Source organism: Charadrius vociferus, unplaced genomic scaffold (genome assembly GCF_000708025.1).
Source record: "Charadrius vociferus isolate BGI_N301 unplaced genomic scaffold, ASM70802v2 scaffold192, whole genome shotgun sequence".
In the NCBI taxonomy this organism is placed as follows: domain Eukaryota; kingdom Metazoa; phylum Chordata; class Aves; order Charadriiformes; family Charadriidae; genus Charadrius; species Charadrius vociferus.
Genome location: NW_009647437.1, coordinates 1,581,445 through 1,598,293, shown reverse-complemented (window position 1 = coordinate 1,598,293; position 16,849 = coordinate 1,581,445). Strand labels below are relative to the sequence as shown.

General features: G+C 42.8%; 1 protein-coding gene across 1 annotated transcript in view; it reads right to left on the bottom strand.

Annotated features, from left to right (window-relative positions):
* Window positions 1-885: 885 nt before the first annotated feature.
* SLC3A1 (solute carrier family 3 (amino acid transporter heavy chain), member 1) overlaps window positions 886-16,849 on the bottom strand; it is a 16,182-nt gene continuing 218 nt past the window's right edge. The window contains exons 2-11 of the mRNA XM_009880658.1: window positions 16,653-16,844; window positions 15,211-15,390; window positions 13,236-13,390; window positions 12,060-12,185; window positions 8,367-8,486; window positions 7,232-7,356; window positions 5,786-5,984; window positions 4,804-4,983; window positions 2,195-2,311; window positions 886-1,326 (exon numbers count right to left, since the gene is read on the bottom strand). Coding sequence (XP_009878960.1) covers window positions 886-1,326; window positions 2,195-2,311; window positions 4,804-4,983; window positions 5,786-5,984; window positions 7,232-7,356; window positions 8,367-8,486; window positions 12,060-12,185; window positions 13,236-13,390; window positions 15,211-15,390; window positions 16,653-16,844 — 1,835 coding nt within the window. The remainder of the gene's footprint in view (window positions 1,327-2,194; window positions 2,312-4,803; window positions 4,984-5,785; window positions 5,985-7,231; window positions 7,357-8,366; window positions 8,487-12,059; window positions 12,186-13,235; window positions 13,391-15,210; window positions 15,391-16,652; window positions 16,845-16,849) is intronic.

Sequence of the window (16,849 nt, the reverse complement as noted above, 5' to 3'; positions counted from 1 at the left end):
AGCAACGGGTACGAGCAGTTGGTGGAAAATACACTATGTGGCCATAAGGTCTTCAAACCAAAACAGTCCTCCAGCTCATCCCTGTGACCGAAACAGACTGCACTGAGTCAAATGCTTCTCCTTCCTTTGTGTCATGTAAGTCACTATAGGTACACCAAATGCAAATCAAAGCATGTGAACAAGTGTGACATTCAGTAGAGTTGTTTCAGTTACTTACTCTGAAGTAAGGTATGCACACCTCACCTCAACCTTGGGTAGATAAAGAAATAAGAGAACGCAAACATATTGTACCTCAGGGGTGGTGGTGGATCAATTGGAAATACAGTCCTGAGTGTAAACATACTAGCTATATTTTGTAACTTTGAGGATAATCAGAGCTGTTGGGGTTGAGAGAAGAGGTAAGCCATCACAACTTTAATATATTAGTCTTGTTTGCTTTTACCTATTTTAGCAAATATTGGGCCACCCCTTTAGAATAAGTTTTACAAATTTACAGACCTTTAAAAAGTTACTATGACCTGGCACAGGCACTGGATTCCACAGGAGCTCTTAATGATGAGCAACTGTAAGGGGCAGCACCCAGAAAGCAACTGTTGTCTTTCCTCACAGACATAGGCACACTTAAACAGGAGAGGTTTTCAGGACAGGTTTACTTATCTTCTCCACCAACCCTAAGGGAGAGTTTATACCATACTTTTTCCTTTTCATCACCAATACAGATGCAAGACAATTAGGTTTATGTTTTCTTTTTTCAGGATGTTTATTTTGACCACAAATAAAATAAAAGTTTTAAAAGCCAAAGAAAATGGAAAAGTTTTAGCATTTCCCCGAAACCAACATTTTCTAAGTTAACACGAAAGCTTGGTTAACACTCAACAGTTGCAGTTAACAGTTCACGTAGAGTAAGTTGAAGGCACTGGAATAACAAGCTTTTTCTGCCACAAAACAATTCCCTTGAAAAGCTTCCATAGTATGAACAGGCTTTGCTGTTTTATATTCAAGGACCAGGCCTTCTCCCATTTCAGTTTTAATTAGTTTGGTATTGACAGTTTTACCAGCATTGCTAAAATTAGTGCTTAGTTTTATAATAGCTTCAGATGGAAGGCTAGGAACTATAGCTTTCAGGTCTATTGTTGATCCCTGCCCAAAATTGAGAACCATCATGAAGACTTTGTCTAACCCATCCAATTCCCTCACATACACAAAGACATTGCTGTCATTCCAGATGTAGCACATCCACCCCCGATGAAGGGGCAGCTCGTTGTTACGAAGTAAAGTTAGCTCTCTGTACAAATTCAGGGTTGAGTTGGACCAGGTCATCTGGATCTGCAACAGTCAGGGTTAACAGGGTCATTTCTTTGCACTGAATGTAGGAACCATTACTTGCCCCCTCACACCCACGCAGTCTGCGGAGAACACACCTAGCAGAATGCCCGTTTGACTGTTATCTCTCTTCAAGTTTGTCTGGAAATTTCACTCAAAAAACTGCTTTTTCTCATGCACTTCCTCAGCACTTGTGGAGTGGCAGAGACACAGGTTATCAGGCAGGACACAATCTCCCCAGCACTGAAACTGTTTCTTCCTCCCACAGTGTCCTTACAGTACCGTTTATTCAGGAGAAAGCCACAGCCATCCAAAGCTTGATGCTGAACTTTTTTCATTGAGTCTAATGTACTGCAGTCACAGGGTTTGTTTTCTGTTTTATTTTCCCTGTCTTTGATTTATTTTTTTCTGTCTCCAGTTCCGGTCAGCACTGTAGATCAGCAATATCTGTTTGATTCATGGCTCAACTGCCTTGAAAAAAGTTTTTATTTACTTATGTTAGAGATGGTCTATGTTAAGCTCTTGTTACAAGGCCGGTGTTTTCTATAGTAATAGAAGTGAAAAAAAGGCTAGATTTCCATTTAATATTAACCTCCTTTTAATAATTTTAAAAAGCCAAATCGCCACATCTACATTCTAACTGCCAATGCCCTGCTTAAGTGAATATAGATGAAGTAGGCTTCTTGCTTGTGCAAGGATTTCCTTTTCTAATAAAATGCGTTGGGATTCAACGCCTTTTTATTTTCCTCCCTCGGGTTTGTTCTTACTAGCTACACTACCAATTCCCACTAAGCAAAAGAAGTCAGAGCAAAATAGATACATCAAAATAATCTTGAAACCATTAGAGTTAGTCACACGTACAGATACCTACTTCAACATTTACGCTTTGGTAGTCAGAGTTAATAGGTAACCAGCTACTGTTGCCTTCAGTAAAACCAGCGTTAACTTTGCCGTCCCACTGCATGGGGGATTTCTCTGGAAAGGTTGCCTAGAAAATAAAGTGGTGTCAGAGCCGTTTACCAAGTAGTTACTTGTTTTGATTAGTACATTAAAAAGTTATCCCCTGAAGAGCGTGTTCTCACATCTTCCAAAGGATCACCGTTTCAGTATTGCTTTCTTTGGTTTAAGTTAAATTTTAATAAGGAGGATGTAATGCTGCTCCAAATCTAAAGAGGAAATAAGAATCAAGACGGCTCCCGAAATGGAGGAGAATGGACGGTCTCACAGACACAGCATCACCAGGTAAAATGTGGAATTCCCAAATGACTCTACCAGAGTTGTCTCCCCTTGCAACAACAGATGGTTGGATGAAAGTTTCCTAATGGCAGCTGGGATATTCTGATAAATATCTAGATGTGCAGGGAGTGAATACATGAGGCAATGAGTCCTAAGAAGAGATGCTGTTAAAATAACAGTAAACAACTAGGAAACGCAGTTCAGTGTCTGCTCTTTGGTAACCATCACATTTTTCACCTTAGAACTCTTCAAGCTTACATTTGCAAGGGGTACAATTTGGACAGCATTGTTTGCGTTAGAAAGATAAAATTATTTCCAAGTGCAAAAACTTTATTGAAAACCAGCTTTTAGCTGATTAAAAAGTGTCAGCGTAAAAAGTCTGAAGTTCTCACTTTGAAGAATTCAGAAAAATTCTGAAAAAGCTTCCTTATTGTTATTGAAGAGCTTGCCAAAAGATCTGACACTTAAATTTAATGATATAAGAGGGCATAAAATATTTTGCACATACTTTGTTTGTTTTCCATGAAAACTGTTTTTCATATAAAGGGCACTTTTCAATACAATCTGTCAGAACAGCAGCTCAACAAAAGAAATTGTCACTTTGCTTTGTGACATTATAAATAATGGGTTTCTCCTTTTAGCATGTTCTGAAAAGCAGGGGAAAAAAAAAATTCCGAAGTTTTCAACACTGGTAACACTCCCTTTCATCTTTACCTCTTTCAGCTTCTCCTGAAGCATTTCAAATGCTGGGGCTAAAAACTATACACACCCTGAGCAAATACTCTCTGTCTTTCTAAGACACCCATTAATCAGGGATTCTTCCTCTACAGACTGGATGAAGAGTGGTTCTGCAGTGTTACAAAGCCGTGAGCCACAGGGCAGCCACTAAGAGAGAGTAAAAACCCTGCGGAGCCACGGGCAAGCCGCTTTTCTGAAGAGTATCATTCTGTCAGCAGCAGTGGGAAGAAAATGCTGGAGGCATTTTGACCTAGGTGTTTCTCAGAGGAAATGAGATTTCCTTTTAAATCAGAGAATCACTTCCTCACATCTGAATCAGACAAACCTGGCGATGATCCTCTGCTTCTTCAAGTACCTCTTTTCCTTCGGTACAAAGATAGCCAACGCTGTTGGTAACATCATTAGAGGCTGTCTCACACCCTAACAGAGGCTTTCCACAGTGAAAACAGCATCTGCTATAGGACCATGTTCTTATGGTACTCAAAAGTGGTCATAAAAGGCAGAGCTGAGCTGTTCCCTTTTGGCCGTGACCTTTTCCAGTCATGCCCATACATCTTGGACAAGACGACACAATAGAAGTCAGGTTTGGTCATAGAAGAGACAAGAAATTACAGGGGCTGAACGTGAAAACTTTTACGTTAGGCAGGGCAGCACAGCGCAAAAGGCACAGACACTTTCTTTTAATCCCCTGGCCTTGAATAAACATACTTCTGAAAAGTTGTGTAATCTAACACACAGCACCATCCTGTCATGTCTTACGTGCAGCTATGATCAAGTGAGCCAGGCACCTGGTTCCCAGGCTTGGGTACTTAAATCCTTTATAGAAAGGGATCTAAAAGACAAATGGAAAACCCCTATGTGACAAGCAAAAGCCACCTCTGCTTGCCACCAGGCAATGCTAAGCAGGGGCTGGTCAGTACACCCCCCCCTTTCTGGAAATCCCTTCTTCAGAGCTCGGGCACATCGTAGAGGGCTGTGGCTCAGCCGGGTGCCTGCGTATAGCGAGAGCAAAGCGCTCTGCAGGAGATGGCGACTGCAGCCACGGTCTCTCATGAACTCTGATTTCCTTTAAATAGCAACCAGGAAATAATGGACTTTGACAGAGCGATTAGGGTACTTCCGTGGAAGGAAGGAGATAGCGACTCGGTTCCTCTTGCCTCGGGTGACTGCAACACACCTCTCCTCGCCACTAGCCCAGGCCCAGCATCGGCACTTGCTGCCCCTTCTGCCGGAGCGAAGCAGAGCGACGCTGCTGCAAACCATGCAAGACTGCTCTGACAGAGGACAGAAATTACACGATTCCAGGGGCCACGATTACAGTGTAGCGTTTCAGACACACATCAAGGCCTCGGTTCTGGTCTCTAGCCTGGCCACTTTCACGTGCTGTCCAATGGCTTTGCCATGGGGAACACCGAAAACCATCTAAACAGTGAGAAAGGCTGGGTTTGGTTAACTAAACATAAGCTCATGTATTTTTGCAAGTTCTGTTACTCGGAACTGAACAACAACGGGGTCAGAGTATATAGGCCCTTCACTTACATTTTCTGACGCAATGTTCTCCATGCCTATTTCTTCACCATAGTAAGTTACAGGAGTCCCAGGGAGGGTTAAAAGCAGCATGTTCATAACGTTGACGTACTCCTTCCCAATCCGAGATGAAATCCGAGCAGCGTTAGGGCTTCCAACCTGAAGGAAACGTCATTCTGTTAAACAAACATTATAAAATTCCATGCATATGTGCAACCGGTTACCTAATTTAACAAGGTAGTAAGTTGTTGGGGTTTTTTTCCCCACCTCCAGGCCTGTGAAGGCAATTACCTGTTTTATCTTGGTGCCAGCACAAACTTCAGACTCAAATAATTCAGCACACAGGAGCCGTGACAGCAGCACATGAGGCAGAAGTGAGGAGAGATGACAAACAACAACTCTCCACTATTACATTTCCCTCAGATGTCTACCATTTTCTCTGCTGTATGAGAGTGGTGCTCAATTTGAAGAGACCTCCTGCACATCCCAAACATGCTTCCTAGCAAAGACCAGCGAGGTTTTAAGCTAACTGCCCTCGGCTGCCTGCCCGGCTCTTCCCTGGCCCTGGGAGGTTTTCAGAAACCATTGCACTGAATCAGTTTATGGCCAAAGATAATTGTACCAATCCCATCCTCACTGGTGGTTTAAGCCAATGCCCCATACTACATTGGAGACACCGAGGGAGAGGCATGATCGTAAATTCCTTTCTGTCACCCTCACGTGGAGGCTGTAACTGTTATCGAAGGGCAGGAGGGGCAGCCAGCTGGCCAATGCCAACAACTGTGACTACAGCAGCTGAGAGTTTCACTTGGGTATCTGCTACAGTTCAGCCATGGGCTCAGCCTGCTGCTGAGCCCACTGAAATCAGTGTTTGGGGGTGGGGAGAGGTTTCTATCACCTACGGGTTTCTGTCACCTACAGGAACAAGCCCTTCCTATAAGAATCAGTCTAGAACTCTTACCGCCCAGTTTGGCCATTTTCCTGCAGGCATGTTTTTCATCCACAAGTTGACAGCTTCAAAAATACCGTTGCCCGATAGATTTTTCATGTTAATGAGGTTGAAATTGAAGGGAAAATCTGCTTCTTGGACAAAAGTTGTTCCATAATACATCATTGTGGCTTCAATGTCTTCCTTTTCATCACCATCAGAGCCCATAAATCTACAAAGTAGTATACAAATACCTTTTTTTGCTGATTCTTGGTTTGCACAGAGCAGGAGGAAGCTAGGAATTGTGTTGGACATACATATAAACCAACACAGCATTAAGAATTATGCTCACTTCCCTCCTCCCCATCAAAAAGGATTAACACAGAGAAACAGTATTTTGTAAAGCAGACAAGGAGAACTATTTCCGGTAGATTTTTCTCCAGAAATTTCCAAGAGCCAACACAAGACTAAGTATCAAAATTAAGTCTTATCTTTCTGAATCCACATCCACACACTCCATTCCAGCAGTTTTCATGCTTTGCTTTACAGAAGATGAGCTGGGGATCCCCCAAGTTGAACATGGGCCCTCAATGTGTGCTTGCAGCAAAGGTGGCTAATGGTATCCTGGGCTGCATTAAGAGGAGTGTTGCCAAGAGGTGATCCTTCTCCTCTACTCAGTGCTGGTGAGGCCACACCTAGAGTGTGGTGTCCAGTTCTGGACTCCCCAGCAGAGTCCAGCGAAGGGCCGCTAAGACCATTAGGGGCCTGGAGCATCCCTCCTATGAGGAAAGGCTGAAAGAACTTGAACCGTTCAGCCTGGTCTGGAGGAGGCTCAGGGGGATCTCATCAATGTATACAACTATCTGAAGGGAGGGTGTAAAGATGACGGAGCAAGGTTCTTTTCAGTGGTGCCCAGTGCCAGGACCAGAGGCCATGGGCACAAAAAGAAACAGAGGAGACTCCCTCTGAACATCAGGAAACTTCTTCACTGTGAGGGTAACCAAGCCCTGGCACAGGTTTCCCAGGGAGGTTGTGGAGTCTCCATTTTTGGAGATGTTCAAAAGCCATCTGGACAACTTTCTGGGCAACCAGAATGAGCAGGGGGGTTGGACCAGGCAGCCTCCAGAGGTCCCTTCCAAACTCAAATATTCTGTGATTTTAACAATCTGTGCCTGACATGAACTGCACTATTAATACTATACAATAAATCAGCCACAGGGCTGACTAATTACAGTGTCTCTGTGATCCAACTGGTTGCCCATTCTGCTTACTTTTGTATAGTTCATAGATACAGCAGAGCTACCAAGGCCAGCTTATTTCCTTTCCCTAACACACTGGGGAAGAGATAGTATAGCCTATGCACTGCTATTTACATCTGAGGAAGAAAACTTTTTATGGCATATTAAGTTAGTCACCTTGGCAATAAATGTTTTTGAATAATATTAGAGAAAAAAAATCACCAGCTGTAATAATGATTACCTGTATCGGCCAGGTTCACTGCTGAACTGATTCATGGTTTGACGGAAGCTACGGATGATATCATGCATTCCAACTTGCGTGGTCGTGTAGTCATGGTAGAGCTGGGAATAGGCTGTGATACTTTCCTTAAAGAAGAATACAATATTCCCCATTAGTTGACCGATATTTTCAGACCTCTCCAAATTCTTCCCATCCTTTTCTGAGACAATGCACCACTCCAGATAAATTTTAACTGAAATGAGTTTAGCATACCAGCACTCACGAACCAGCACGAACAGTGCGGATCTGAACCGCACTTGGGGAACCCTGAAGATGTGATAGCAGAGCGATGATTACTTTGAATCCTGTCTTTCAGGAGGGAAAATCCACCCGCAGCACTAACCAACTGACCCCATCGGGAGCAGGGAGCACAGCAGGTGCTGTGGCCGCACACCAAGTTGGAAAGATGGACAACATTGTTGTCCTAACTCACAAAGGCAATGACACTTGAGGAACTGACCAGTTTTATGCGATCCCCATCTCTGCAGGGGAACAGCGTCTTAGTACTGACGCTATCTGGGAACGTCTCCCAGTTCACTGCCTCAGCAAAAGCAAACAGCACAAATAAGAGGGTGCATGCTTCTCAATGTGACGGGCCACTTCTCACTGTGACACACCACCAGTATGAGGGGGTTTTGTTTTACTCCAATTCCTACTAGCGACACAGAAATATGTGCTGCCACTGGATCCCACGCGAGCAAGAGCTCTGTGCTTACGTCCTGTAATGGGCTCCCCAAAGTTAACCAATCAACTATTAAAATCATGAGACTGATCTTTTTCGAACATAAATTGAAAAGCAAATTATTTTAAACAAAATTCAAAGCAACTATGTCAGATCAGAAATATGAAGGGTCTATCAACAATTCTCCCACAGGACTCCTGCTTGCAGGTGTCTCACTGACATACACCCTTAGCCCAGGGGCTTCTTTCTTGTATGGGCTACTTCTGCAGAGCGCCCAGGAGCCACCTGCCTTCCAAAGGACACAACTGACTTGGTCTTCCTAAAGCCACAATTAAGACCCAAAAGAGTAGAAACATACACTCTTGCCCCAGCGGGAAACACAGGAAAAAAGCAAAGACAGAACATATACGTTACTGGATTCTGGGACTTGTTCACTTGAGGCTCATCCCGTAGATGTGTTGCTTCTAAAAGAAATTTAACAGCGCTGAAACTAAATCCATCGATTCCTTTGCCGAGCCAAAATTTGATAATATCCTAGACAAAGGTAAAATTTGAGAATTCCATGTGAGCCCATCCCATTCAAAACAGTACATACTTAAAGAGAAAGCTCAACCTGTTAGTATGTATAAATAGGTAACAATCTATTTCTTAATTTGTACTTCAAATTTTACTAGACATTAAAGTGAATCATGTTGATCTAAAGTCAAACCAAAATTTAAATAAAGCATTTGTTACTATTCCATCCAGTATAAAAGAGAAACAGACTGCTGTGTAACTTCTCCCACATTTCATGTGACCAAAACCAGGGCACGTCTCACTAAAAGTCATTCCTTATCTCATCCATCAAAACAACTGGGCTTGTGCTAAGCGGTGTTGGTGGTGAACAGCCATCATGGCTGCACACAACTAGAACACATTGATTCAAATACGCAAGTATATGTTGTTCTGCACAGACCTTTAGCCACCAGTTTTCTGTTTATACAATAGAGCTCTTAAAATATTTGTTCAATACTTAAAGGAGGCTTATAAGAAAGATGGGGACAAACTTTTTAGTAGGGATTGTTGCGATAGGACAAGGGATAACAGCTTTAAACTAAAAGAGGGTAGATTTAGACTGGATATAAGGAAGACCTTTTTACAATGAGGGTGGTGAAACACTGGCACAGGTTGCCCAGAGAGGTGGTAGATGGCCCATCCCTGGAAACATTCAAGGTCAGGTTGGACGGGGCTCTGAGCAACCTGACCTAGTTGAAGACATCCCTGCTCATTGCAGGGTTTGGACTAGACGACCTTTAAAGGTCCATTCCCTTTCCTGATGTGAAATTTTTTATTTTCAGACTTGTTAATTTGCAGGAACATAAAAAAATTATTCTCCACGTTACCTGCTATTGATTTGTAATTTCACTATCAAATTCAGAGGTTATTCACTATTGATAAAATTATATCCTACTTCAGTAGCTATTATATTATTACAGTTTTAATTGCTCTCATTTTAACAAACAACTCCAAAGTTCAGTCCCTCCTGAGCGGTTTCTGCAAATGTCCTTTTAGACCAGGTAGTTTTCTTCATCTGAGGACAAAGACTTTTTTTTTTTTTTTTCTTCAGACAGCTACTGAGTTGCCTTTCTTAAAATGTACGCACACTTGCCTGAATGGGCTGGAGTAAGATTAGTCCACACTCAAGCTTTACAGATTTTTGTTTGGCAAATAGAGACTGCACCTTACTGAGTTGTACTTTATCATAGAGCCATCCCGAAAGCAGCAGCTCTAGCTGTGGTGTCTGTCCAATACTGAACCACCAAAAATTAATTCATGCTTATGCATGTGCTCATCACAAAAGCGACACCAGGTATCAGCAGCGTAAATATCGAGCACTGACGTGGTGCTCACTGAGACTGAACTACTTTTATTTATGCAAGAAAGCTACAACATGCTGGCTCCTACGTTTCATTGCACTCTTGCATGCCCTGTGGCTAAACCGAAGACTTGAGCTTCTCTGGAAGAGTTCATTTGCCTCCTACTCGTTCCTTCTAACCTTCTGAAACAGGATTTTGAACTAAAATACTAGATGAAGAATATCCTTTAACATGCTGGAGCAATTAAAGATGTTCGTAAGTATTTACCAAAGGTTTAATGTTATCAGGCCAAACTTGGTAGTTTTCATTTCATTTCTTTGCATAGGAAATGCAGCATCTATTTGCTACTGGAGCTACAGTAACATATGATGTACCTTTCAAAAAAAAAAAACAAATTACCCAGTACCATCAAAAAGTATGTGCAATGCCAGAAAAAAAAAGGTGCGAGTGGAAATACATGGTGTTAAGGGAAGCACCGAGACATGGAGAAGTTATGAGTGGAGTCCTTCAAGGATGTCTTGAGAGCAGGTTCATTTCATGCTTTAGTTAACAAGCATGACCAGAAGCATTTTGTTTCTTCATGCACATGCAGTACCCTCGGTGAGGGGAGAGGCCCCAGAGAGAGAGTGAGACCATCACAGTAGAACTGGGCAGCTGTGAGGACTACCACCAAAGAAATGCACCAAAATCCAAAAGTACAAAGTAGCAAACACTTAAGGACTAAATCAAAACACTTGAGGTAGCTGTACTACCTGATGGGGTGTAACTTAAGGAAGGGGGGAGAAAAAAAGCAGCAATTGTCAGACTCCCCGTGCTCAGGCTGACTTCCCCATATTTTAATTAATTCTACATTGTCTGCTGGGAGGCGTGATGCAGACAGGCATGAGGTTTCATCAGAGCACCACCTTGCCTGGCAAAGCACTCTCACAGTGCCAGCTGTCCATCTGTCTCTCTCCCCTCTGAAGTCATCAGAGATGCAGACAGATCGAAAAACTCGCTGTCTCCCCGTCTCCACAAGCCCAGGCTTTCCTTGTAATTCAAATCAGCATTGCCTCCCTTTCCTAAAAATGCAAACATCTCTTTGCTAAAACAAGGTGCCATCCCCACATTTGACTGGCTAATTAACAGCTCCTTGTATCAACAGAGATAAAAACCTCTCTGCACTTGGGTGATTCAGCTCTGCTTCAGCACAGGCTTCAGTGCAAGAGCTGCTTTACCTTCAACGTCAATCCTTCAATTAACTGTTGTCCGCGATACAACATCCAAATGCTCTAAGTGCCTTCATCCTTGACTCTTGATGGAGACTACAGCTGAAAGCAGTTAACTGCTTGCAGACAGCAGTCATGGTGGACTATTTGACTACTGGCACCAACTCCAAAGAAAATAACAGCAATCTCAGGATGCAGAGGGAGGAGCACCTATGTCACCATACAAGATTTTGCCCAGACATCTTCTCTGTTAAGTTTGTTTAATTCTGGCCATCTGCATTTGAGAAAAATCTCAGACTGGAAGTGCTGTGAGGAATAAGTAGCAGCTAAACAAAGGGATGAAGAGTCTCTCACTTTAGGGAAGACTGGAAAAGCCTGCCCCCTTTAATCTAGCTCAACAAAAGCTCAAAGGGGATGTTGTCAGAGCTGAAAAACAAATAAGCATAAACAAGGGTGGGAAAAGCTATTTCAGCTGAAGGGCAGGTTTGGTTCATAGAGCGCTAAGTGCGAACAGTTTGCAAATAAGGTTAGGCTGAAAAGTAGAGGGCTCCTGAAGCAAAGCAAAGAAATTTTAGCAGGAAGAGGAAAGCGGAAGGGAGGTCCTTTGAAAGTGCAACAGCCTGTTCCAAAAACCCACCAGGATCTTGCCAGGCACTTGTGAGAGCGGGGGACTGAAGCCAGCAACAAAAAGCAACAGTCCTACCTTCTTGAAATCCAGGGGACTGCAACACCACCCGCTGTCAGTACTTCCACTCAAGGACAATTTTATTTGGATTTTTTTTTTGTGGTTGCTTCTTTGCTTTTACATGAAAGACTTGAACAAAGTAGCTCCGATACTGGAAGTATCATAAGCAAAATTCAAGCTTTATCTTGTAAACTTAATGTTTGTCTAGACACCTTTTTGTTTCAATAGTTTACATAAGCTGCAATCCTCAAAGAACTTCCAAGTAGATTGTAAATAGTGTAGCACAAATAATCAGAGAAATTAAGTGTAGAAATAGCCACTTTGCCGTTGGCACAGCAGCAGTGGGTTATATACTTACATGGATTTCTTGTTGGACAGCGAGGTTGCGAAAATTTAAGTCCGGCTGTTCTTTCCCAAACTGATGAAAATAACACTGCTTTCTCACATCATCGTACTGCCAGCTGGAATTCCCAAAGACACTCACCTGCTCATATAAGCCGGGAGGGGGGATAATCAGAGCTCTTGATTTAAACATTTACTCCTATGCATACTTTAAGATGTAGTGCGTTACATGCATATAAGAAAGTGCAAACGCCTAATCAATGTACTAAATTCTGAGTGTATTTTGGTACTTATGTTTTACGTCTCCTTCTACGAGTTCTCCCTTTAGTCATGCTTCGCAATATGTATTTCTTGTTCAATGGTTTCATTGTGGTTTGGTTTTTTAAAGTGGACTTTCACCAGGAATTACTTGGAATAGAGTGGAAAAGATGGGTGGGAACATTTATTTTGGAATTGTTTTTCCTAAAGCTTATTAAAAATAGCTTTAGTTAACATAGCGTTTTCTGCAATCTGGTATTATCCCTTTGAAAGTGCCAACAGTCAGCATGTTAAAATGTTAACTTAATCATCTATGTAATAAAAGATTCCAAAAGTTAAGATAGCTCTTAAGACTATGAGTTAAAAAAACCCAACAAAACAAAACAAAACCCAAGCACTAGCTGGTCCAAAATATTAATTCCACCTTGAGTTTTTAGAATATACGAGTTGCTAATCATGCACCTATCAGTTCAAATTTCCAATAAATATATTTGAAATAGGTGACCCACCTTCTGGCCTGATCACCTTCCAGAAAAAGGAAAAAACCCAAGAACACACTCTTCTGTTTCCCACCCCACCAACTCTGATTTCAGAGGAGCCGAGATGAAGCAGAGTACCCAGACACAGAAGGCGGCACCATGTGAACAACTTGTGCACAACTATCCCTTTTATGGTTTGCTGAATGAGTGAAGATTTAATGCTGAGGGAAAGAAACAAAAGTAATTTTTTTTTAATTCTGTTTGAAGTAGGAACCTCTCCATCCTGAGCTGGTTTAAATCTTAATCTGCACTAACTCATTTAGTAACATCAGTTTGTACCTCTCAACAGCCATTTATACCCCAGTGTACATTGGGACAGTTCTGTTACAGCTGCTTTTGCCATGTGGAAACCTGCATCCAGCTTGGGATTTGCACGTGCCCCTTCCCGTGTTTACCCAGTTGTTTGGAGGAGCGACCGAACCAGCAGCCTGCGTGCAGTCCTGCCAGATGTAGTAGTCCGTGTACTTCCCAGTCCGATTGCGACTCAGCTGAAACCATTGGTGTTTGTCACTTGTGTGGTTTGGTATTAAATCCATTATCACCTTCAGCCCTTAAAAAAAAAAAAAAAAAAAAAAAAATCAAACCATTAAATTCAGTCTTTTAAGACAAAGCTCACATTTTTTTCTTAATGCGGTATCAGAATCATTTGGGCTTCCTCCTCCCCAGAGGTCTGGCAAAAGAGAAAGGCTCCTGCCAGAAGGGTTTAGGCTCGAGGGACTGGTGGTCCCATTATATTTGAAGTCAGCACAGCACCACTGGCTGCTGATATGGGAATGCACAAGCACAAACAAAAAACCCCAGACTACTGATGCAGTTAGTCTAATGAGAGTGTGCGAGTAGCCGCAACGCCTCTTGCTGGTCCTGTTCCCCTCTGCCCATTGCTCGGGAGGGAAAAGAAGGGGAAGAACAATCAGAAGAGATTTCTGCTGTTATAAACCATTTCTACTAACTCTGACTTCAACATCTGTCTCCCGCCTGCCAGGTGGGAAAGGCTCTTCACCAGTCTAGCATCAGTGAACACACATTCTTCCTCACCCTTCTTAAAGACTAGACATTTTTTGAAATCCCATATGTTTTTGGGACTGGCAAACCATTTTCCATTCAGCCCAACAGGTGTAAGGGGAAACGTCTGAGCAAACGTCTGGTCTAAAGGCATAAACGCACCAACCATGGATGCCATCGCAGGAAGGAAGTGTACATTCTCTCCCAACCCAATAATTGTTTTCCTGCTGTCCTGGTTTGAGGTAAACCAGGACCAATTTTGTTCAGTAACTTTACTTTTTAGTTGGGCCTCTTCTAACTACTGAAATTAACAGCATCTTGTGCAGACACTGTTGGCTCTCAGAGTGACAAGACCAATGTTTATAGCTGATGCCCAGGCATGGTGTGCAGAGAGGCTCTTCCTTATACTGATTGCTACAACAGCCAAGGGCAGCTCACTTTGTCACTTGCCCCGTTGGAGGGTCGGAACCAGAAAAGCATAGGAGAAGTCCCACCTGTGGGGAGGAGCGGACAGGACAGGTGACCCAAAACTGACCAACAGGGTATTCCGTCCCATCTGCCTCATGCTCAATATAAAAGCTGAGGGATCAGAGGGTCATCCCTCTTTCTTCAGTGGCCAACGTCCGAGGAGGACTCTGTCTGTTCATCTGTCTTTGATCCCAATCCTGAATCCAGACCCAGAACCCAGTTCCTGTCCATCACTGAGTCTGGTCTGGGACTTCCCCAGTGGCAGCCAGTGACGCAATTGTCATCCTGGGAGCTTGATACAGTTTGCATCTATTTCATTATTTTCTTATTTTATTATTAATATTTCATTAAAATAGTTTAGTTCCTTCTAAACTCATAAGTCTCTCTCTCTTTTTTTAAGAGGGGTAGGGGGGAGCATCTGTCACTCACCCAGTGGCTGGTTTGGCCCAAACCACACCACCTGCTTTCTTCTGAAAGCAGCTATCAGTCAGAGAATTCAAAGTCAGAAACAACTGCACCTCAGCCTTGGTCCTGTTGGACTACTGATGCCCACAACCATAGGCATCAGGGAGCAGAGGCAGTATGTCAGCCGTACCACCCATGAATGTCCTCAGAGGGGACCATGCCTTGCAGAGCCTGTTGTAGGGCTGTGGTAGCTCCCCGTGCCTTCGGTCCTGCTCCCAGCCCTACCACAGGGCAGGAAACCGCAATCACAGCGCTTGCCTTGCTCTGGAGCGAATGCGCACCCTTCCCTGGCACCTCCACCCGCTTCTGCTCAACACCACCATGGGGGAATTGTCAGATGCACAAACTGAAATCTCAGATCATAACCTAGTGCTACAAGGTACACCTGTATAATATGAGCAAAATAGAGTTATTTTGCTTGGAATCACAGCTTACCTCTATCATGTATGGCTGCAAGCAGATTCTCAAAATCGCTCATTGATCCAAACATGGGATCAATATCATAGAAGTCTTCAGCTCCATAGCCAAGGTCTTTTAAGGGGGACTTGTAGAAAGATGTGATCCAGATGGTTTTTATATTTAAATACGTGATATGGTCCAGTTTATCTTGGATACCTGTTTAAAAGAAAAGAGCATCATCTGTTTAGAAAAGACAAAATATTTCTGTTGAAAAATGGTTGCCACGGGTTCTCAGTCAAAGATGGTACACAGGTCCCTTTGATACATAACCGTCCCCTGTTTTCAGTGCTCTCAGGTAGCAGGGCAGTCTTGGCATTTCTTCAGGGACAGCATGAGATCACAGAATGGAAACCATTCAAAGCCACTTCTATAGGAAGACAGCAGAAATTTAAAAAAAATCAGATCAAAACAAATTTCTACTCTGTATTATAAAAAGATTTACACTTTCATTTAATAAATTTAACACTCACTTCTGAAAACAAACTCTTATGTTTTCCATTGCTTTCTCATTTCAAGGAACATCAATTAATCCTCGGAACACCCAAAGGGAAGCACAATTTTGATCCCAGGTTTTCCCTGCCATTAGGAAAAGTCTCATGGGTATTTTTTTCCTGCTGCTTGCCTTTTTTTTTTTTTTTTTTTTTTTTTTTTTTAGGACCCTTTACTCCAAGTCTACCCTAGTTGTTTTGTGTTGGTGGTGGTGGGTTTTTTTGTGGTTTTGTTTCAGCTTTTTTTTAAAAACCCAGATCTTCCAGACGTGTTCCTGCTGGCATGCAACTACAGAAACAGTTTCTTCTCTTCTCTTGCTGGTAGAGTGTATCACAGCTACTGCTTCTTGTTTAGAAGTTTATTGTCTGTTATTGTGTTGAGCCTTCCCCTTCTGAAACAGTCTCAGCCAAACTACTAAGTGGCATTGCCTCTTCGTATTAGGTACCCCTTTCTCAATACACTCATTAGAGCTCAAAAACACCCAGACCGTGAACAAAAAGCAACACATCTTTCTCTCCTCTTTCTCAGTTTTATTTTTCTCATTTTTCCTTATGGTGAAGCAGCCAACCTAATGTAACAAAGTGCTCAGCACCGCCAGTCCTCCTGATTGACCTCGGTTTTGTGGAGATACTTTATTCTGATGGCAGTTGTGCTGCTGCTCGCTCTTGGCCCCACCTCCAAACATCCATTCTAACTCCAGGCTTAGGTTTAACAATTTGAGCAAGAAGCTCATAGATCTATTAATGACAATGTGAACTGCCATTCATAATGAGTCAAACAACTTCCATTCCTCTCTCTAGTAGGGTGGCTTTCTCTATCGGGAGATTATATTTTTTTAAGTATACATATACATGTATGTACATACTTGTACGCACACACAAACTACTTCTACACAGCTTTGCATGTACCAAGAATGGAATTTCACCCACCTTTCAGATCTCCATTCCCATCCATGTTGCTGTCCTTGAAGGAACGAGGATAGATCTGATAAATGGGACTGGCCTGCCACCAGTCAAGGCACTTTGGAGAGAGCGCGATAATCGTAATCGTAGCGCACACAAGCGCAACAGCAGCTGCGATTATGAGCCAGAAGAGAATCTCCCTGGTCACTCTGTACCGGGCTTGG